At 34.9% G+C, this 22,664-nt stretch overlaps 2 protein-coding genes and 1 long non-coding RNA gene across 3 annotated transcripts; 2 read left to right on the forward strand and 1 right to left on the reverse strand.

The window, feature by feature from the left end:
• Positions 1-850: 850 nt before the first annotated feature.
• Positions 851-3,704, forward strand: LOC136799570 (uncharacterized). The gene is made up of 2 exons (XM_067056293.1): positions 851-919; positions 1,287-3,704. The coding sequence occupies exons 1-2, from the start codon at positions 913-915 to the stop codon at positions 3,596-3,598; spliced, it is 2,319 nt and encodes a 772-aa protein (XP_066912394.1). The 5' UTR covers positions 851-912; the 3' UTR covers positions 3,599-3,704.
• Positions 3,705-5,427: 1,723 nt separating this feature from the next.
• On the forward strand, positions 5,428-10,275 carry LOC136799575 (uncharacterized). The gene is made up of 3 exons (XR_010845536.1): positions 5,428-5,509; positions 5,950-6,102; positions 10,177-10,275. It is a non-coding gene; the product is annotated as an uncharacterized lncRNA (long non-coding RNA).
• Positions 10,276-11,025: 750 nt separating this feature from the next.
• LOC136799574 (uncharacterized) lies at positions 11,026-14,189 on the reverse strand. Its single transcript, XM_067056294.1, has 6 exons — positions 14,085-14,189; positions 13,654-13,705; positions 12,968-13,114; positions 12,595-12,696; positions 12,015-12,198; positions 11,026-11,350 (listed from the first exon to the last, which is right to left on the reverse strand). Exons 2-6 carry the CDS (start codon positions 13,696-13,698, stop codon positions 11,058-11,060), a joined length of 771 nt encoding a protein of 256 aa, XP_066912395.1. The 5' UTR covers positions 13,699-13,705; positions 14,085-14,189; the 3' UTR covers positions 11,026-11,057.
• Between the last annotated feature and the right edge of the window lie 8,475 nt (positions 14,190-22,664).

Consider the following 22,664-nt stretch of genomic DNA (forward strand, 5'->3'; position numbering starts at 1 on the left):
CCAAAAATACATTCAAATATAGCGCTTTTGATTCTCTAAAACAAGTGAAAGAAATTTTCGCGATTATTTTTGACTATCAAAAGTTACAGGCATTCTTGTTTCCACTGCCAATTATATCTGGATAGACTTTAGATATAATTAGGTATAATTAATTTACCTTATAATTATCCTTTGATGTTAAGATTACCCATTGTTCTGATTTTCATTTTGAGTCTCTGTTAGAATGTCAGGGATCCAAAAATGTTCTCTACTTTTCACCATAAAAATGGTCGGGTCTGTAATTTTTCAAAATGTGAGAGGAAGGAAGACAAGATGGCGACAGCACTCAGTAAACAGAAGTTGATTTTAGTACTTTTTACAAAAATTACTACAGTAACTAAAGCTACGGAGCAAATTTAAACCTTTTTTTCTTTTAATGACTGTTAAAAGGTTGTATTGTATTCTCACAAATTAAAGCAATAGGCTTCAGATATTTGGGCAAAAAAGGGGTATCCCACAACCTAGCTCAATTGGGGTAGCCGATTGGCTACCCTGCTTTTTAGACCAAACCGTTATATTTTGAGAAAGAAGGGGCGTGTATGTATCTTCAATCAACAACAGTATAGCAAAAACGAATCAGGAGCTAAATTCTCAGCCTAAGAAATTAGGGTAAACATTGGTGAAAATGAAATCTCATGTTCCTGGGGGGATGGAAACGAATATTCATGTCTAATATAAGGAGAAAAAACCCCTCTTTAACTTGAAACCTTCAATAACCACCCTGAAAATATTAGGAAATGCTCACTTTATACGTCTCCTTTGAAAATTAATTTTTTAATAGAGATCTTTAAAAACTTTCGTTTTTGTTTCAGAAAAATATTGAAGATTTTTTTCGAATAAAAAGACTTGAAAAATACTACAACTATAAAGATTATGTTTGGTAAGTTTAATTTGAGTTGTCCCGAAGGGATCCAAAATTTATATATGTGTGAAGAAATAAGAATTTTATTCACTCAGAAGATTTGTGTGGCAGAGCAGTTGTATACATTTCGTCCTTATTGGGACTCATCAGCACACTGCATACTGCACTCTGGCTGGCTAAATCGATTTATCTCTGACGACCACAAAATCACTTTAGGTTTGAACTGAGACAGTGGACAGTAGGGAAATTCTCTACGTGACTCTTTGCAGACTTACTAAAAGTATATATACACTCTGCAAGAACTTTATGTATGTCTTTACCTTTCAATGTGGCGAAAACAAATTTTTCTGATGAAGCTTTTTAAATATGATGCTCTGTCGTTTAGGAAATCATTTTGGGAGACGGAAATCATTCCACCGACACCCTTCGGAAGCCAACCTACCCTCATGTATCATTCATGATAATCATTATGTTAATTGGTACGATAATCGATACAATAATTATTCCAGAGATTTTTGGGGTTTCGACCATGGACCATTGACTGCTTTTACCTGCTCATTCTCATCTAATAACTCTAACATCTATAATGTGTGTTTTGCCCTGGAGGAGCAAGTATCATCATACAATGCTAGTAATTCAACAGGATTCGAATCTGTGGCTGCTTTTTATGAATATGATGGTATAAAGGAAGAACCTAAGAAACGTAAAAAGGAGAAGAAGGTTGATGAAGATGCTTGGAAACTGAACCCCATTGTTCAGGCAATAATGAAAAGAGATGAGGAACAAGCAGCCGCGAATCCCAAGGCCATTGAAGTAGTTTCTGATGGCGATTCCTGGAGTACTGTAGAAGAAGAAACAGTTTGCTCTTCTGGTGTAGGGGATGATGATGAATTTGATGAATTTGTTGGTGAAATTAAAGAACTTAACAGCTTTGGTGATAAATCAAATGACATTGACAATTATCCAACAGATGGATATAGGAGTGGTGGTGGTGTTTCTCTTGGGATTGGTTTGAATGATGATATTGAATGTCAATTGTTAGATTCAGATAGTAGTTCTGATGAAAATGTGGACACTGAAACTAAGAAAACCGAAAGAAAAGATACTGCATCTAGATTTATTAACGGTATCAATTTAGATACGTATGATGTCGATTCTGGTAAAATTTTCAGTAGTGTATCCTGTGATATTTATCAGAGAGATTTGGATGCCAATGCTTCTGAATCCAATTCTGGAGATTCTGACATCATTGAAATGGGTTGTTTTGGTAAAAATGATAACATTGACTATGAACAGAGTACAACTGCTAAGAAAAGGCGGATTTGTTTCAGTAATGGTGAAGCCAAATATGAATCTGATGATGAGATAAATGTAGTTAATTGCAGATGTAATGGTAAAAACTATAAACAACTTAATGTTTCCAACAAAGTTAAACCTGGTGACCAGGAAATTGGAGATTCTCCCGGAAACAATTCCAATGAACAGGAACTTTCAAACAAATCCTACGTTGATGAAATGAATTATAATGGTATTGGTGATATTGATAATACCGATGAAGAAGACAGTTTCGATGAGGAAAACGAAAGTGAAAGTGAAGAGCCAGAAGAAGAATCTGATGATTGGGAAAATATGGATATGGATACATATTGCAAAAGGATCATGGGTGATTTGATATACCCTGTCACTGTATTTATTGATAACACACCACTTCCTTTACCACGATTTTCTAAATGTCAACGTTTTTTTACTGTACTGAAAGCCAAGACAATCGATGGATTGAAATGTATTAAAATGCTTGAAAAAGACCGTTTGGAAGATGGGAAAGATGCATCGGTTGAGACTTTTGTGTTGCCTTGTAAAGGTGAAGGTTTTGTAACCCAGAATGATGTTTGTATGTTGGCTATAGGTGACTTATATGCAGTTACTGCCAGGCGAAATGTACATACTAATGATACTTTAGTGTTTTGGAAAGTAGCCCTCAAAAGATGGACCAAGGATGAAATGTATTTGAAATATAACTGGACGTTGGAACCAAATGATTATTTTTCTTCATCTGATTTTGGTGCATCGAATCGCCTTCAAGTGATTGATTATGAGTTTTCATCTAACGGGCAATGCATTACTTTATTGATGCAAAATGGTTTCATTTTCACTGTTGATATTCAAAGAAAACATCAGGTCTGGCAAGTGTACCTACCACCAGGTGGCGATCGAATGGTCAAACAACTTACCTTACATCCAACATTGAACGCTACATTAGTATTTGCAATGAAAAACGAATGTTATTCACTGGATTGTAGCTCCAAATCACAATCATGGGATATGATTCAATCAGTCATTGAATTACCAAGAGATTACATCATCAATTACATCACCTTTTCTCAAAGTAGAGATCTACTATCCCTCTGTACTGGCCCTGAAGGAGACGTGTTCATTTATTCAGTAGATAAACACCAATATAATCAACTTTTTAAACTTGAACATGATACAGTGGCATCTGCAATACACTGTGATTTTTCATGGACGTCTGAAGAACTTTTAGTGTCTTATGGTGATGCTGACTATCGAATCTGGCAATTGCCAAAGCATCTTAAGTTGAAAAAGATTGCTAGAATTCAATTCCTAAAATTAGTTCGTGGTTGTCATATAAACCAGTTGAAATTACCAAATTCATTGAAAGAATATTTACTATTTTAAGTATCTTTTACAATAACGTATGCTCCGGAGTACTTTTATGAAATTTGTTTTCTCTCTGTTCTTTGTCGAATTTTTTACTTTTTGGATTATCTTTTTTCACTTTTTCACCAAGATTTTGAATTAAAAAAAGTTATCTTGATAATCGTAAGGATTAATCTCAAGTATCGCTTTGAAATCTCAATATACCGACCACCAAGCAGTTATTATCAACCATACATTTATAAATCCCGAAGCGCTAGATGTCGTGCTTTATACCATCGCTGGTAAAAAAAAAGTGAATATCGGAAAAAATATTGTTGCTATTGTTTTCGAAAAACCGCGAAGCTTCTGATTGGTCAAGCGCTGAAATTATATTGTAATGTCACGTGACCTAGGTAGGATTTCCTACCTAATCACGGCACACTTTTCAGCTAAAGTACGCCATCTAGCCTTTCGGGCTTTATAAATCTATGTGATAAGTGTATTTTTATTTTCACTAAGAGCATCATATCATGTGCAGTTTGAAATTTAATGCTCCCATCTGAAGAATGCACTTTCAACCAGTATAACTCGGAACTTTTAATCCTGTGAGATAGAACAAATAATGCACTTCAAAAGACCCATTTTAGAGGTGATTTTCAAAATCCTAAGAATATTTGTGTTTCGTGGAATTTAATTTCGCGGATTTGTTTAAAAACCGTGAAATTAATAGTATTTTGACTTCTTACTTTTAGGTAAAGTAGGGTTGGGAAGTTGTACATATTTCAAATTTTGACAAATAACTTTGAGGGAGAGGCAAGTTTATTAGAGACCTGATAGTATTAGAATTTTGGAAACAAACTTTTCTCTTGGAACGAAGAAAACTTTTCTCTTGGAACGAAGAAAACTTTTCTCTTGGAACGAAGAAAACTTTTCTTCGAGAGAATATTTAACATTTGACAAACTTCAATTGTTTTGTACATATATGCCTCACTTTTGGATCAGGTATTGTCACTGGGTGTCATCAAGGCAGGTGTGTATGATATTAACACTGCATGATCCCGCTATTTTATATTTTAAAGTTTGAAAATACATTATAAAAAAAAATTTAACTTCAGGTATATATTTTCATTATTTCGACTGTATTCATTTAAGTTTATTTCGAAATAAAAATTCTGTCAAATTTGCATATATCAACGGCAGATCCATTATTTTACAATTGAAAGACCACTGTCTCACAGCCCTGTGGAAGTTTTTCCCTCAAGTGGGACGAAAATTTCTATCGAAATCCCAATGGAGAAAGAATAAAAAATCCAGTGGGGGATGGTTTTGAGGTGCAATTTTTTACATGGAATTTCGAGGGATGAAATCAAATTCAATTTTCCAGTGGGCTGAAATTGTTGGACATCTTTCTCACCGGGGACGAAATTTCGACGAAATTTTCTAGTGGGTTGCAGGTTCTACCGGGTCTGTGACACAGTTATATCTGTTTCGTCTGCTTAATGTGCTATTGTAGGAAGAATCATTTGCTGTTAATGCCTCAACACCCCCTACAAAGTAAAATTTTACTGATTGCTTTACCATCGCTGATAACCCTTGAAGCCATTTTTCGATTCGTCTAACAAGTAATCCTTGGATTTTTACCAATAAAACGTGTCGGCTACATTTCTTAGATGACTCACCTCCTCAACATGGGAATGTAAGGTTTTCTGCAATAGCCTGGTGATTACGATGTATGCCTTTCTCTTGTTTTTACTCATCTTCAAATCATATTCTTTATTTATCCTTAGAGAAATAAAGAAAAATGATAGATGGCTAATAGCAATACATGTATCGGACGATGGAAAAAAATCCCAAAAGGGTAGAAACAAATTTTATTACTGATTACCCTCTTGGTGTTCCAGCACTCGACTATATTTACACTTCCCTACTTTTTCAAACTTTAATCATCAGGTAGGTCCAATCAGCATTCCTTTATAAGAGACAGTAAATTTTTTTATGAGACTCAGCTTTTCTTTATTTTTCTTTTTCTTTTTTGCCACTTTGAGCCTCAAACTGTTCTGATCCTGTTCTTATTTATAGGGTTTTACTATTTTTACCCCTAAATCACTTGAAATTGAGTAATCTCAGGCGCAACGGTATTCTTAAATTGTTCTTATTTTTTGTCGATTTTTGACCCAATGGGGTTACAAGGGAAATTTGAATTTGTGATTTCTTTTTGGGTCCACTCACACCATCGCGCCGAAAATATCCTTTCAGCACGCTTTTAGAAATCATCGATCACGTCATCACCCCGTCATCACGTCAAAAAATAGGCCCAATCACGTTATCAAACAAACTGCTAGGGCTTTCTTATTAGATTGTGCTACAAATATATATCTTCCTATTTTCAGAAACAGTCATTTGCAAAGAAATTAAACCAATGGAAATCAATCTTTCGTGATATTATTATTGGCATTTGTTGATGTTTTTTGTTATCTAGCCCCCCAATATCTGGACATGAAAGTTTGAGATGTTTGTAAAACAATTATGGCCGAGGATGTATTGTAAGTACCATTTCATTATGTTTTAATGGCTCATTAAATGGCCCTTTTCGGCGATGGCGATTTCACCTTTTTTTGAGATGAAGAAACCATTGAGTAGAATCACTAACCTTCCCAGGCAAGAAAGAGTGAAGCCACTCTTTCCCATCCAGGACGCGCTTAAAACGCGCTGCAATCATGACGACGGATTTTTTTTGAGGACTGCATTTTTTTTAAATCTAGCGATAGATTTTACTTTCAATCCGGCGTTTGTGTAAAAACCATGCGCGGGTGTTCTGTATATCCAGGAGTCTCGAGTCTAGCCCTTCTTGGCTTGGAAGTCAATGGAAGAAACTCATTCATTGATTTACACTTATGTATAGATATATAGATAGAGTCAAAATCTAGAACTCTTAAGGGCTTTGACCATAGTGAATTTTTAAATATTTGCCACTTACAAAATATAATTTTTTACTTGATGTAGCCCACAAAACTGTGTCATGTTATACAATTATCCGTGAGTCTGAAAATTTAAGAATCACAATGAGAAAATTTGATGAAGAAGAAAAAGAAGACTTTTGCGAAGAAGAGTATTTCAACTTTGAAGAGCTTAGTTTCGGCGAAGAAAAAACATTTTTAAAAACTTTCTGCGGTAAATGGTGTATCTTTTATCGAACTAAAATTATTTTTTCGGAGAATTTTTCTAAAAGCTTATTTGCTTCAAAATCTTGAAAATAGTGCTTTTTGACCAATTTTTCATCCCAATTTTTCATAGAAGAAAAGCCATAACTTTTGATGCATTAATTTAGAAAAGTTTTCCGAAAAATCTAAAACAGTTCAATTCTTTGTGGACAGTTTGAAAAAACTTCGAAACAAAAAGGTTAATTACCCATTAAAACTTAGCACTTTTTATAAATGAAGGTGATGCCACATATTATTAACGTCTTTTTAAAGTTCATAACGTCGTGAACTTAACGGAACCTGGAGGTCCTATAAATCAACCGTTGTCCGTTCGTTCGTTCGTTCGTTCGTTCGTTCGTTCGTTCGTTCGTTCGTTCGTTCGTTCGTTCGTTCGTTCGTTCGTTCGTTCGTTCGTTCGTTCGTTCGTTCGTTCGTTCGTTCGTTCGTTTCGTTCGTTCGTTCGTTCGTTCGTTCGTTCGTTCGTTCGTTCGTTCGTTCGTTCGTTCGTTCGTTCGTTCGTTCGTTCGTTCGTTCGTTCGTTCGTTCGTTCGTTCGTTCGTTCGTTCGTTCATTCGTTCGTTCGTTCGTTCGTTCGTTCGTTCGTTCGTTCGTTCGTCCGTCCGTTCAAAATGGCAATGCCCAAAATGTCAAGGAGCCTGATTTTCGAAAAAAATTCTTTTTCGGTCGAAAATGCCGGAAATATGCCGGAAAAACTGTTTTTTTTGGCATTTTCTCGAGATTTTATCATAAGTCTTTTCTGATTTTTTGCAGATTTTCATTGGATTTTTTCCTTAGAATATTTCTTTGTTTTTTCACACAAAAATATTATTGATAACAATGCCCACCATCAAGCATGATTCAATTGAGATTTCTGTTTCCTAAAAGTTTTGAATCTTTTTTTTTTCAATGACCATGGTCATACTGTATCTCAAAGCGTTTTCTAGGAATCTTATGAACCTTCAACTCTTATCGATTAAATTTTAATTCTCCCCTTATAAGTAGTTAGTACCCTGTCACTTTTATGGTATTTTATAGGGTGTCAACTCCTAAAATTACATGGTTGGGACAGGCTGGTGTTGGAATAAGAAGAGATTTTAGCGTAGATTTAAAATGTGTTTTTCTAACACAACCCCTGGCGCCACAGTGGAGTATTCTTTCATGAATGGCCCATTTCTCTAATGCACAATTTTTTTTAACTATGGGAAAATGGCCGAAAAATGCGTTGTTCGTTTTCTCAGCAATTTTGCACTGCACTGTAACCCCTATTTGAATTTTAAAGATAGATGTATATGATCTCCCTTCAACTTAAATATTTTTTTACTGTGAAAACTGAAATTATTTATTACCATCATAGTACCTTAAAGCAAAAGGTATTTAATTTCGCGAATTTTACACTCCCTTCGGGAAATTTTTACTCCCCTGATAGTATACCAAAAAACTGGCATAGATCACGATATCAACGTTCGGTTTCCTAATCTTTTTTTTTTCATGTTTATCATGAATAAATAACAAAAACAATATGGAAACTCTTACTGTTATTTTGACATTTAAATTGAATTTAAACTTTTTTCTTGAGTGCGATTTGCTTGGGTTAGAAAATTGAGAGATATTTTAATGGCCCAATAAAAGTTCTAGTAAAAAGGCATCTTTCTTGACTATACTGATTTCGAACCCCCCCCCCCTTTTATATTTGGACCCCTCTATTATTCGGGTCCTTAGAGTAGAATATTTCAACAGGAAAATGAAGATAAAAAATCGCTACAGTGGAGATAGCATTCTTTGATTTTTCCCCGAACGGATGAAAATGTTCTTGGCGTCACCAGCGCAGGGGTACCAGTTCATTAAATGTATAATTTCATAGCAATGAAATCTGTTTGAAAACGAGGACAACAATAAATTTATGCATCTCGAGAAGAGTGTATTTCTGAAAAGTCTTCTCTCAAACAAAACATCTTCGGAGACCTGGAAGGTGATGAATAAAATAATTCATCCTCGTTTGAAACGAATGAATATTGATCCTGATGAAATCAACGCCTTTTTCAATTCGACAGCTGTACGCACAACAGCAAAGAACCCAGAAAAACTATCAAATTTCTTTATTCGCAACTTACCTGATCACCAAGACAATTTCCATCTCCGTCCTGATGAGGTATCTAAAGCAATGTTGAAATTAAGATCAGACTGTTCGACCGGTCACGACAATATACTGTCATTTATCAAACCAGTTTCAGAATATCTCGTGTGACCCCTAATCCACATTATTAACAGCTGTATCGAATCATCAATCTTCCCAGATGACTGGAAGATAAGCCGCATATGTCCTGTCCCGAAATAAAAGTCAATGATCCGCAATCACTTATTGATCACAGACCCATCAGTATTTTGCCAATATTGTCCAAAGTCTTCGAGAGAGTGATACTCTTGTCTCCCGAATAGACGCCCCCCGCTAATTGTTAAATGAAAAAAAATCCATCCCCCGCTCTTATTAAGACCCCCCCCCCCGCTAGTTAAATTCGAATAATTTAAAATTTTATTACAGTGTAGATAGACCTTAACCTTGTTAAAATTTTCCTGTTTGTTAGTATTGGTTCTTATTTTACGTGTTCATTTGTTAAAGTTTCTTTTTTTGTTGTTGACATTGATATCAGTTAAAAAAAACTCTGTCTTCGAATTACCCCCCCCTCTTATTTCACCCCCCTCCCCCGCTCATTGACCATTATATTTCAGCAAATGATCAAGCTATTTCTTATAAAAAAACACGCGTATCTGGGACTTTTGGCAATGGTAATTCATACAATAACAAAACAGTCTTCGCACGCCAGCTTGTAGTGCTGATTCATGCGCATGCGCACTACTGTGAATATTGCTGATTTAGCAATCCCTGATTTGGCCGACAAGAACCTTGAATAATGTTTTCAAATTTGATTTTTACTCGTTGCTATGGTCATAAAGAAAAATAAATAAATTTGTTGTTCTTATAAAGTGACGATGAGATGTACTCTCTGCCGATTTCACTATGCGAACTATAATGCGAAACCCCAAAACGAAGAAATAAAGAGAAAGCTCCGATTTTAGAAAAAAAGCCATTTTGTCGTAAAGCAGAACAAACATCTTGCCGGTTAGCCTATTAGCGAGGTAACGCAAGAGGATACGTGGGACCTTAGACGCGTATAGGTCGGCCTGTACATAATTCGTATAAACAAAACTTGTAAATGAAAATTTATGTACAGGACCACATTATACCGTTTAAGGGCCTAAATATCATTTTGCGTAACCTCGAAATTATCGAACGCGCGTCTTTTTCATGCTATCTCGAGACCTCCTTCTTTGAAGAAAACTTCTCGCATGATTTCACGAAATACCAAATCTTCTTATATAAAATTTTGAGGTGCCTTTTATTTCCCTTTTTATTTATAGCAAGCAACAATTTCCAGGTACCGATCGCAGATTTCAGTGTGGAGGAAGACTTATTTAGATCAGTGAAAACTTTGCCATCAGGAGAAAACAAGAAAAAAACAAGGTTAGTTCATAAGAAGTCAATACGACTAAAATTGTAAGAAAATATATTAAAGTAAGGAAGACTACAAGAATATAGCGTACAAAATAACCCCCGTCATAGTGTGCACCCCCTAGGATTTAGGGAAGGAGTTTATTTTGTTTTCTGACTTGGAGTTGGAAGTTCTTTACAAAGGAATGTTGTTATGTTGTTCTTTTTTTAAGGGAGGGGCTTCCAAGCTAACTGCCCAGTAATTCCTCTGTTATCGAACACAATTACAACCACTGAAACCCATTGTTTTTAGCTGAATTTTCCATGGAGTGAAAATTTTGTTTGGAATTCTTTTTTGGAGTATCAAATATTTTCCAGTGTTGCATGTGGTTTTTACAATTGGACAAACTGATTATAATAGTACCATAGTTCTGAAAGATCTTATGCCCACGAAATATTTCTTCCCCATGGAAAGTCATGGTTCACGGTGATGTACTTTCCAACCAATAAAATTAAATCACTTCTAACTCACTAAAAGATTTTGTTTACTGAAAATTCATAATTAATCTTTAGTAAGTGTTCTGCCCCCCCCCCCCAGCTCTGACGTCATGCCGTAGCGAAGAATTTGCGAATAGTCCTGCGAAAAAGAATACACTTTTTTTTTATAACAACAAAGTATATAAGAACACAAGGCTTCGAGGTCAAAAAATTAAGAACAGGATTACGAACATTTGGAAGCTTTGGAGAATCAAAATCATTGAGGTTCTAACTCTTTGCAATCTTGAGAAACCAAAGCATATTTATTGCCAATTTACAACATACATTTATTTCTACAGCAAATAACATTAGCTCGTGTGTGTTCAGGAATGACACAAGCGTGACGTTCGTTACCGGCTGCTTTGCATGTCAATGTCTCGAAATGAACATTGTTGCCACAGATCTTCCAGTATTTGATGTCACATCGAGTTTTGATCATGTCAACTCTTTTTGCGTTCCAACATCTGACCAGATCATTCATTTGCTCTGTCATTGTTGATCCGTCTTGGCAAGCCATGAAAGAACCGACGTGTACATCTCTTCGTTTTGAACGTGTGGAGAAATGTTCTGAAGATAGAGATAGATACACGCGTTTTTATGAGAATTTAGAACAGTTTTAAAGGACAATAATGGACTTTATATAAGAAGAAAATACTATTTAAAAGAAAAAACTTGCATAAAACAGCTATAAATGACCATTTTCGATGAGCATTTTAAGAACAATTCATAGAAAGCTTGGATGAAAAAAATCCATTATAGTGTGATCTAAGCTTGTCCTGTACAGATTTTAAGTAAATAAACTTTATCTCTACAAATACAATATTCCTTACTGTAAATAAGTAAGGGTTTTACTGGGAAATGTCACCCCAAGTCAAAGTGGTCAAAGTAACAATCGAGCTAGTGAGGTCTTCTGCTCATCTTGCCCGAAATTCACTTACACTTTTATAAAAAAAAAGAAATTTAAAAGAGTACCTTAACGGTAGAAAACTCGTCGGTAAAAAGTGACGAAAAAATCGCTTGGTGACGAAATTTTTTACCGACGAATTTTTTTTGCCGACGAATATTTTTGCCGACAAATATTCTACCGATAAGGTATTTTAGCAAAAAAAGTTGGCAAGAAGTGACGAAATTATTGGCAAGTGACGAAGTTTTTTGCCGACGAATTTTTTTTGCCGACGAATTTTTTAACCGACGAATTTTCTACCGATGAGGTACTATATTATTTACATACGTTTGATTTTTTGTTGCATGAGTTTTTCTGCTTGTTGTTCGGAATAAAATTCAACATTGAGAATTTTATAGTTTTGACAGAAAGTGATCACTGCTTTGGACAGGGTTGATGTATCCACTTCGTCCTGTGCAAACATGTTCAATTGATTTACCAAGAACTTGTTGCTAGGGAATTTTCCTTTTACCTATAAAAAATGGAAGACTTATTTTCAGATGACGTATGCAGGAAAAATCGATGTAAGCTAAAAACAACACCCTATGCAATGCCATAATGCGAGACAAAGTTAATCGGGGTTAAATTACATTCGAAAAAATATATACGGTCAACTCGGTCCAAAAAGGCTTACTTTTTACTTTACTTTCAGTTTGGTTCTTCAAATCTATTGCATTTTTAGATTTGTTATATTTTAATCCCAATCTTCCTTGGTAACAATAACATTTTTTCACTGCACTGGGTTAATAGAAACAACTTTTTCCGGTATGTTGTTTACTCTGGAGTGATTTAGATCAAATATCGAAGAATATCAAAGACAGCTGATGAATTTGCTCGGACCAATACAACCGATGTAAAAGTAGCTTACCATTTCAAATCCTTTCTCAACGGAATCCAGAGTTGGTTCATTTTTCTCCATCGGGTAGACATAACATCTTTTTTGAACAACATCTTTCATCACATTCAATCTCTAAAAAATTAGGAAAACATATAGAAATACAAAATACAACTTTAGACGGTTTCCGTAAAAAAGATTACGTCATGGATATCATGAATAGAAAATTTGAAAAAATAGGTTTATTTTCCGTAACAAGATAAAATACGGGGAAGTGCTCGACGCACAATCCCGAGCCAAGCAAAATAGCACTCCATCGCAGATTTCTGGAAATTTGGAAATTATGGAGAGACCATTACCATTAGATAAAGTTTCAAAAGGAGTTTAGTTTAACTTTATATTTTACCAGATTGTAATCTTTTAAGAGCGTCATAGCCGAAGTGTTACTATGTCGTGGTACATCATACACAATGACTCCAGTTTTCTTGAATATATCAACTTTTTCAATATATTTTGAACCGTCTTGTTCGAATTCCAAATTGAAATGGTTTGCCTAAAATATAAACACGAGAAAATACTGACAACATTTTGTTTTACGACAAACAAGATTCCTAAGAAACGCAAACACAAACACAAGCCTACACCAGAAAAACGAGGTTTCAGAGTAAAAAACATAATCATTTGAGGACTCGGCCCGGAGAGGACTAGGGTCATTAGCAACCGTACAGCGGGGGAAATAATCCATTTGTGTTAGCTCTAGCTTTCTGGGTTGATTTCGCGTGGGGTGGAGCACCACATCTAGCCACATTCCATTTACTCAATGACTTTAACTGCAATTTGATTTACATGTATTTTGCTAATTATTCGTTAAGTGGAACGATGATCGTGACCTACCTACAGCCTTTCGAGTGTAAGTTATCGACTGAGATATAACTTGCCACGCTTTTGGGCGTCCTAGCATTACCGCATATATCCCGTTAGCGTTAGCAAGCAGGAAAAAGAGTTTTACTCCTCTTCAAAATGTCCCACTTGCTCACAGTACAAATGGAAATGCGTTTTTAAAAGCAACTGGTGAAAATTGCAACAACTTACCGAGGCTGTGAGTATCACGGCAAGAAGAATCGCGAAAGTTCTCATATTTGTCCTGCAACAAAAAAATAAAAATATTAAAATATTGCATAAAAATCTAAAACTTGAATAATATCATTTAAAAAAAATATGTTTGTAATCGTTTTTATTCATTTCAAAATTTCTTTCTAAAAACTAGGTATAAAATGTTCTTATATATGTTCTAAATTTTACTATTAAGTAGCAATTTTCAAGATTTTTCTGAGGAGGTTTTCATCAGAAGGCCTAGATTGTTCTTAGCACGTCCCGGAGGACGTGTAGTATATATATTCCGCTTGATGTGTGAAAAATATTGCCTATGTAAACATTATTGAAGATTTTGCATAAATTCAGCTTGAGCTAGAACCATTATAGTCTAGGAAATATAAGCTTTATGGCATAAAATTAATAATTACCTGAAGTCTTTTCAAATGGTGATTGATAAATCCAAATAAACTTGAACGATGGAAATGTAAGAATTATCCTGGCTATTTATACACATCTATCGTGTCGTGTAAATAGACCATTAACTTGGAGAACAATAGGTTTGGTATTTGGTGTTTTTATTTGCAAAGAATCTCTTAAACTTTTATGTGGGTGGATTCTTGAGATATCCTTTAAACAGCTGGTTAAAGTCCTCGAAACGCTATCAGTACATAGGTTTGCTCTTCACTCGATGCTTTCAACACATCAATCAGTTCTTTCGATCAAGAAACAACGTTGTTTCAACATTGTTTTAACGTCAAAATAACGTTCTGAAGTTGAAACAACGTTGTTTGGACGTCAAAACAACGTCATAGGCCCGCTGAGTTTATAGGCAACAGCTATACATACAAACGTCATGTACAAACATTTAATACATTCGTGGTTGGTTTTTTATCTCTTCAAAAATTTTAAAAGCCTTCCTAGTTTTTTAACTTCTCGGAAATTTGTTTACGGCTTCTTCATCGTATAGAAGGGACATTTCATTTAAAGCATAGGTTCTAAGTACATGTCGATTCATTTATAATACTAACCATGAAACACTTGTTTTCACTCAAAGAGTACGTAACCCTAAACTTTGAGTGCAACAGAGGGCTCATTTTTGTTACCACTAATTTGCTGAATCAATTTGTTCTATTTACTTATGAGCCGTTGAATGTGACGGAGTTATATTAAAGAAAAGGGTTTGAGCCAAAACGGCCCTAACGCTTTTCAGAGCTCGTAGAGATTTTTATCGTTAGTTTTTAGAGGGATTATAGTAAATTTTCTTTAAAAAAATACGTTTATTTTAGAGTTTATAGAATTGCTAAAGAGACTTATTTTTAAACCTGCCTTGATGTTCTATAAATTGACCTACACTATTGGACAAAAAGAATTTCGGACATGCAAAAGTGAGGAAAATTTTGTCCGACGAATAATTTAGTCCAAAAAAAGTATTTTAGGCTAAAATTTGCGTTTTTTTTGGACAAAAGTTACGAAAATATTCGTGGGTGACGAAAATTATGTCCGACGAATAATTTAGTCCAACGAAAAATTAGTCCGACATTGTTTTGTCCGATTAGCTATATCCATCTGTTCGCGCGTGCACGCCCTAGTTGCACCCATTCGTCAAATTTGAGCATGGATTCTTATTTCGCCAATCTTTGGGTTAAATTTTGTATTTTTACCATCAGTGATTTTCGCGGAAATGCCTTTTTTAGAATTTCGTGAGGACTTATCACGGATAAGGTCAAAATTCGTGAAATCTGCAAACTCCATTAGGACAGAAATCCGAAGATTAAGTGTTTGAAAAATAATTAGTAGTAACCTAAAGATGCGCGAGGTTGACCAAAACAGATAAAAATAAGGCACTAAGATTTTGGAAATGCCAATCTTTCAAATCCACGAAAGCCGAGAAGTGCCATCGATTTCATTATTATTGCGCGGCTAAATCATGAAATCGCGCAGCAAATATTGAAATCGTGCAGCAAATATTGAAATCGCGCAGCTAATATTAAAATAAAAGATACCACCCAGCAGCGTTATTCCAACATTGTTTCAACGTCCAAATAACGTTTTGACGTTGAAAAACGATCCATACCTACTTGGCGATTGAAACTTAAGTTTCTTCAACGTCCAAATAACGTTCTGACGTTGAAACAACGCTGTTTGGACGGGTCAAGCTGAAGATTTTTACAAGTTCTTTGTTGACTCTGTTGGTCGTGAAATGTTGAGACAAATGATTTTATTACTTTTTTTAAAGAACGCGTCATCCCTATTGTTTAAAAATAAGCAATCAGTTAAGCATCTTGCAAAAACTCCAGCTCATCCCGTTTGGACGTCAGTGCATCGTTCCCAATGAAGTATAAGCCCAAAGGGCCTTGAGCGGCTCGCCTGGTTTTTACACAAATGACAGATTGAAACTAAAATTTGCGGCTAAATTTCGAAAAAAATATCAATCGTAAACAAAGGAATTGCTACAATCAAGGTCACAATATTTTGATAATTTTGGTTATTTTAACGTTTTTCAAGATTTAAAGTTCCGGCGAGAAAGTCGATTTTGGGCTGTCTCTTTAATTTCATCGAAATTTTCAATTCGGGAGGGGTTGGCAGACTTACAGGCTATATTCTGAGCCTTATTGGACTATTTTTGAACTTTTGAATGCTAAGATCCTAAGGTCCTAAGTCTTAAGTCTCATGTTAAAACTCAGAGTTAAAACTCTACCCTTCCAACCTACTTTAGAGCACTTACAAATCGCTTGTGGTTCAAAAACTTCCCGGTGTATTTCCCTTTTTTCTCAAATATTATGACCTTGATTGTCTTTGAAAATTAAAAATGCCGATTTCTGCTCTGCGGGGGGTCTAAAATTAGGAGAAAACCCCAAAAATTTGAAAAATAACCCTTTTCCGACCATTTTGAGGCATTTTCATTAGGTCAAAATCAGTTTTTGGTGAAATATTTCACTTTTTGATAAGGTCCCGTTTATGGAAATCCAAAAATGCCAATAATTGAGAAAATTTTCAATTTTTTAAAAGTTTTTGACTGTTAAATCGAAGAAAGGGATATTTTTAACCGGAAAATATGCCTTAAGTTTGAAATTAGACCCCCAGCAGAGCAGAATTTGGCATTTTTTATTTTCAAAGACAATCAAGGTCACAATATTTTGATAATTTTGGTTATTTTAACGTTTTTCAAGATTTAAAGTTCCGGCGAGAAAGTCGATTTTGGGCTGTCTCTTTAATTTCATCGAATATTTCAATTCGGGAGGGGTTGGCAGACTTACAGGCTATATTCTGAGCCTTATTGGACTATTTTTGAACTTTTGAATGCTAAGATCCTAAGGTCCTAAGTCTTAAGTCTCATGTTAAAACTCAGAGTTAAAACTCTACCCTTCCAACCTACTTTAGAGCACTTACAAATCGCTTGTGGTTCAAAAACTTCCCGGTGTATTTCCCTTTTTTCTCAAATATTATGACCTTGATTGTCTTTGAAAATTAAAAATGCCGATTTCTGCTCTGCGGGGGGTCTAAAATTAGGAGAAAACCCCAAAAATTTGAAAAATAACCCTTTTCCGACCATTTTGAGGCATTTTCATTAGGTCAAAATCAGTTTTTGGTGAAATATTTCACTTTTTGATAAGGTCCCGTTTATGGAAATCCAAAAATGCCAATAATTGAGAAAATTTTCAATTTTTTAAAAGTTTTTGACTGTTAAATCGAAGAAAGGGATATTTTTAACCGGAAAATATGCCTTAAGTTTGAAATTAGACCCCCAGCAGAGCAGAATTTGGCATTTTTTATTTTCAAAGACAATCAAGGTCATAATATTTTGATAATTTTGGTTATTTTAACGTTTTTTAAGATTTAAAGTTCCGGCGAGAAAGTCGATTTTGGGCTGTCTCTTTAATTTCATCGAATATTTCAATTCGGGAGGGGTTGGCAGACTTACAGGCTATATTCTGAGCCTTATTGGACTATTTTTGAACTTTTGAATGCTAAGATCCTAAGGTCCTAAGTCTTAAGTCTCATGTTAAAACTCAGAGTTAAAACTCTACCCTCCAACCTACTTTAGAGCACTTACAAATCGCTTGTGGTTCAAAAACTTCCCGGTGTATTTCCCTTTTTTCTCAAATATTATGACCTTGATTGTCTTTGAAAATTAAAAATGCCGATTTCTGCTCTGCGGGGGGTCTAAAATTAGGAGAAAACCCCAAAAATTTGAAAAATAACCCTTTTCCGACCATTTTGAGGCATTTTCATTAGGTCAAAATCAGTTTTTGGTGAAATATTTCACTTTTTGATAAGGTCCCGTTTATGGAAATCCAAAAATGCCAATAATTGAGAAAATTTTCAATTTTTTAAAAGTTTTTGACTGTTAAATCGAAGAAAGGGATATTTTTAAGCGGAAAATATGCCTTAAGTTTGAAATTAGACCCCCAGCAGAGCAGAATTTGGCATTTTTTATTTTCAAAGACAATCAAGGTCACAATATTTTGATAATTTTGGTTATTTTAACGTTTTTCAAGATTTAAAGTTCCGGCGAGAAAGTCGATTTTGGGCTGTCTCTTTAATTTCATCGAATATTTCAATTCGGGAGGGGTTGGCAGACTTACAGGCTATATTCTGAGCCTTATTGGACTATTTTTGAACTTTTGAATGCTAAGATCCTAAGGTCCTAAGTCTTAAGTCTCATGTTAAAACTCAGAGTTAAAACTCTACCCTTCCAACCTACTTTAGAGCACTTACAAATCGCTTGTGGTTCAAAAACTTCCCGGTGTATTTCCCTTTTTTCTCAAATATTATGACCTTGATTGTAGATTCAATCTGTCGTCAAAAATGCGGCGCATTTTTAAGGATTCACTTTTTCTTGCCTGAGAAAGGTTAGAGATTGGACTCTACCCTTCGGGCTTTAAACTCAATGAGCGTTCCATGTCTGCTGGAAAAATTACAAAAGAGAATCGGATTATTTTTTCGTTAGGTAGAGTTTACACTAAGCTTTTTTTATTTTCTTGCATTTTCGTCAGCAAACTAAATAATTACTTTTTAAACATTTGCGAACTGTGAGCAAAATATACATTATGTCGATAGAAAAACAAATTGGCAATTGGCATAAGCGTGGTTTTAAATTTTTTTAAAGCTAGTAAAGTTTTATCCTACTGAAAAATTACTTCGTTGAAATCTGACTAAATTTATAATTTTTTTGCTAAAACTATGGGAAAATGGCCAAAAAATGCACTGTTCGATTTCTCAGCAATTTTGCACTGCACTGTAACCCCTATTTGAATTTTAAAGATAGATGCATATGATCTCCCTTCAACTTAAATATTTTTAATGTGAAAACAGAAATTATTTATTATCATCATAGTACCTTAAAGCAAAAGGTATTTAATTTCGCGAATTTTACTAAAATTGCACAAACAAACTCTCTACCAACTTCATCTAAATCAAGTTTATCCGTTAGATTTTTATGGATATGGAGCAAAGAAAGATTGTTAAACCGTTTTGGCTTCATTTTTGAACGTAGCAAAGTCTTCATCCTGCGTGCTGTAGAAAAAGATCTTTCAGGTGTGCACGAAGTAGCAGGATTTACAAGGAGAAGCTTGACGGCATAGACGATATGTGGCATGAGTTCTCGTAGTAGGGGGAAATTTGTAAAATTGCTCGATTTTTTTTTAGTCAAAGCACTTGTTATACATTTTTGGAAAGCTACTCTTAGGTGCCAAATAAACGGGCCCCCCCGCTTGTTAATTTTTCGAAAATTTTCCAACCCCCCCGGACCTTATTAGGACCCCCCGTTTATTAATTTTTAGAAATATTTCCTGCTGTCAAAGAGAAGGCCCCTTATTTTGCTCTAATGGCCTGATTTTAGCCTCTATTTACCTTATTTTTGGGTTTTCAGAAGTACGACTTCCAACCCCCCCGGCAATTAGGTCCTCCGTTTATTAAAATCTCAAAAATTTTCCAACCCCCCGTTTATTCGAACCCCCCCGTTTATTTGGCACCTAAGAGTAAGGGGTAGGGGAATCAAAATAACTTGGGTGCCAATTTTTTTCGGTCCTTGGTGTGATTTTCGGACAAATACGACGGTCTCAGGCAAAAATCATAGCGTGAAAAGTTAATGAAAACTTTAGCTTGAGAAAATGGAGACTTGTTGTATATTTTTGGAAAGCTCTCAAAAAATTAAGATTACCTTAAAGGAAGAAATTTTAACGGGAATTTAATTTGGCGGATGGCCGAAAAAACTAAATTTGGCGGGGATTTAATTTGGCGTTTGCTGAAAAAGAAATTTTGGCGGGAACTTAATTTGGTGGATTCTAGCCAAATCCGCCAAATCCGCCAAATTTTCTTTCCGCCAAAATTTCTTCCTTTAAGGTAGTGATATATTGCGAGTATAGGTGATTTCAGTACCTAACTCGAGATATTGAGCTTCCGAAAGCGCAAAAACTGGACAAAACAGCTGTTTCTGGCTGAAAAAACACTGTTTTTAAGGATTATATTAGCCCTCCCTTTTTCAAAATTTCTCTTTTCTCTTTTTCTACTTTTTTCTAATTTGTTCTTATAAAGAAAGTGATTTCAATTAGATGTTCTTTCAATCTTTTTCAAGCAAAGATTCAAAAGATTTTACCGACTCTAACAATAACAAAATCAGGTCATAAAGTCAGTGTCTTCAAAGATAGGAAGAGGCCCCTACCTGAAAAAAAAAGGATGATAGTTTTCTGAAATTTGAACATCTCTTTGAATATCTCTAGTAGATTTTCTTAGCATCCCGCGATCTAACCCACCCACCCTATACAGTCAGAATGACGCTGGCGTGGGAAGATCGATATGTGAGTGGCCCCTAATCTAAAAAATCTCTTTTATTGTTAAATTAAAGTATCCCTGGGGCTCAACGTCGAAAGGAAAATAAGTGCGCGGAACCACCCCCATAGTTTAATACCGGGATGACAAAGGTTTGTTTTTAGCATAACGAAGACAAACTCAGGAGGTAAGGTAAATTGTGTTTTGACTTTTTTTGACCATTTTCGGTCAGCCTGCTGAGCTTTCAAATCCGCTTTTTCCATGCGCTGGTAGAGCGTCCATTAAAAAAAATTGTTTTCCTGATTTCCCCCGATTGGAATATTGAAATTATCGGGTTTAAGCGATCTCTTCAACTCTAATCGAAAGGGTAAGAGTGTTCTATTATATTTCTGATTGGAATACACGTGTGATTTCTTATTTCGATTTTATTGTAGCAAGACAAAATAAGTATATATACTCACAATGCCTTGCTTTTTAAAACACTTCATGAAGGAGGCGCAAAAATGAAAGTGGAATGTTTTGAAGCTCACAGTGTCCAAATCTCTGCTAAGTAATCCTTTTCTGTTAATTTTCACTTAAATCTTAGCTCTAAATACTCTTTTAGATCAATTATATAAAACTTATGACAAATGATTTTATTACTTTTTTTTAAAGAACGCGTCATCCCTATTGTTTAAAAATAAGCAATCAGTTAAGCATCTTGCAAAAACTCCAGCTCATCCCGTTTGGACGTCAGTGCATCGTTCCCAATGAAGTATAAGCCCAAAGGGCCTTGAGCGGCTCGCCTGGTTTTTTTACACAAATGACAGATTGAAACTAAAATTTGCGGCTAAATTTCGAAAAAAATATCAATCGTAAACAAAGGAATTGCTACAATCAAGGTCACAATATTTTGATAATTTTGGTTATTTTAACGTTTTTCAAGATTTAAAGTTCCGGCGAGAAAGTCGATTTTGGGCTGTCTCTTTAATTTCATCGAATATTTCAATTCGGGAGGGGTTGGCAGACTTACAGGCTATATTCTGAGCCTTATTGGACTATTTTTGAACTTTTGAATGCTAAGATCCTAAGGTCCTAAGTCTTAAGTCTCATGTTAAAACTCAGAGTTAAAACTCTACCCTTCCAACCTACTTTAGAGCACTTACAAATCGCTTGTGGTTCAAAAACTTCCCGGTGTATTTCCCTTTTTTCTCAAATATTATGACCTTGATTGTCTTTGAAAATTAAAAATGCCGATTTCTGCTCTGCGGGGGGTCTAAAATTAGGAGAAAACCCCAAAAATTTGAAAAATAACCCTTTTCCGACCATTTTGAGGCATTTTCATTAGGTCAAAATCAGTTTTTGGTGAAATATTTCACTTTTTGATAAGGTCCCGTTTATGGAAATCCAAAAATGCCAATAATTGAGAAAATTTTCAATTTTTTAAAAGTTTTTGACTGTTAAATCGAAGAAAGGGATATTTTTAACCGGAAAATATGCCTTAAGTTTGAAATTAGACCCCCAGCAGAGCAGAATTTGGCATTTTTTATTTTCAAAGACAATCAAGGTCATAATATTTTGATAATTTTGGTTATTTTAACGTTTTTCAAGATTTAAAGTTCCGGCGAGAAAGTCGATTTTGGGCTGTCTCTTTAATTTCATCGAATATTTCAATTCGGGAGGGGTTGGCAGACTTACAGGCTATATTCTGAGCCTTATTGGACTATTTTTGAACTTTTGAATGCTAAGATCCTAAGGTCCTAAGTCTTAAGTCTCATGTTAAAACTCAGAGTTAAAACTCTACCCTTCCAACCTACTTTAGAGCACTTACAAATCGCTTGTGGTTCAAAAACTTCCCGGTGTATTTCCCTTTTTTCTCAAATATTATGACCTTGATTGTCTTTGAAAATTAAAAATGCCGATTTCTGCTCTGCGGGGGGTCTAAAATTAGGAGAAAACCCCAAAAATTTGAAAAATAACCCTTTTCCGACCATTTTGAGGCATTTTCATTAGGTCAAAATCAGTTTTTGGTGAAATATTTCACTTTTTGATAAGGTCCCGTTTATGGAAATCCAAAAATGCCAATAATTGAGAAAATTTTCAATTTTTTAAAAGTTTTTGGCTGTTAAATCGAAGAAAGGGATATTTTTAACCGGAAAATATGCCTTAAGTTTGAAATTAGACCCCCAGCAGAGCAGAATTTGGCATTTTTTATTTTCAAAGACAATCAAGGTCATAATATTTTGATAATTTTGGTT

The sequence above is a fragment of the Clytia hemisphaerica genome, unplaced genomic scaffold (assembly GCF_902728285.1).
Source record: "Clytia hemisphaerica strain Z4C2 unplaced genomic scaffold, Clytia hemisphaerica genome assembly, whole genome shotgun sequence".
NCBI classification, from domain to species: domain Eukaryota; kingdom Metazoa; phylum Cnidaria; class Hydrozoa; order Leptothecata; family Clytiidae; genus Clytia; species Clytia hemisphaerica.

Bases quoted from the DNA above. Each gene is read 5' to 3' on its own strand.
- LOC136799574 (XM_067056294.1), bottom strand. From the start codon at position 13,698: ATGAGAACTTTCGCGATTCTTCTTGCCGTGATACTCACAGCCTCG. The intron at 13,115-13,653 runs GTAAGTTGTTGC...TTTATATTTTAG, and splicing joins CCGTGATACTCACAGCCTCG to GCAAACCATTTCAATTTGGA. The intron at 12,199-12,594 runs GTAAGCTACTTT...CATTTTTTATAG, and splicing joins TTGAGAAAGGATTTGAAATG to GTAAAAGGAAAATTCCCTAG.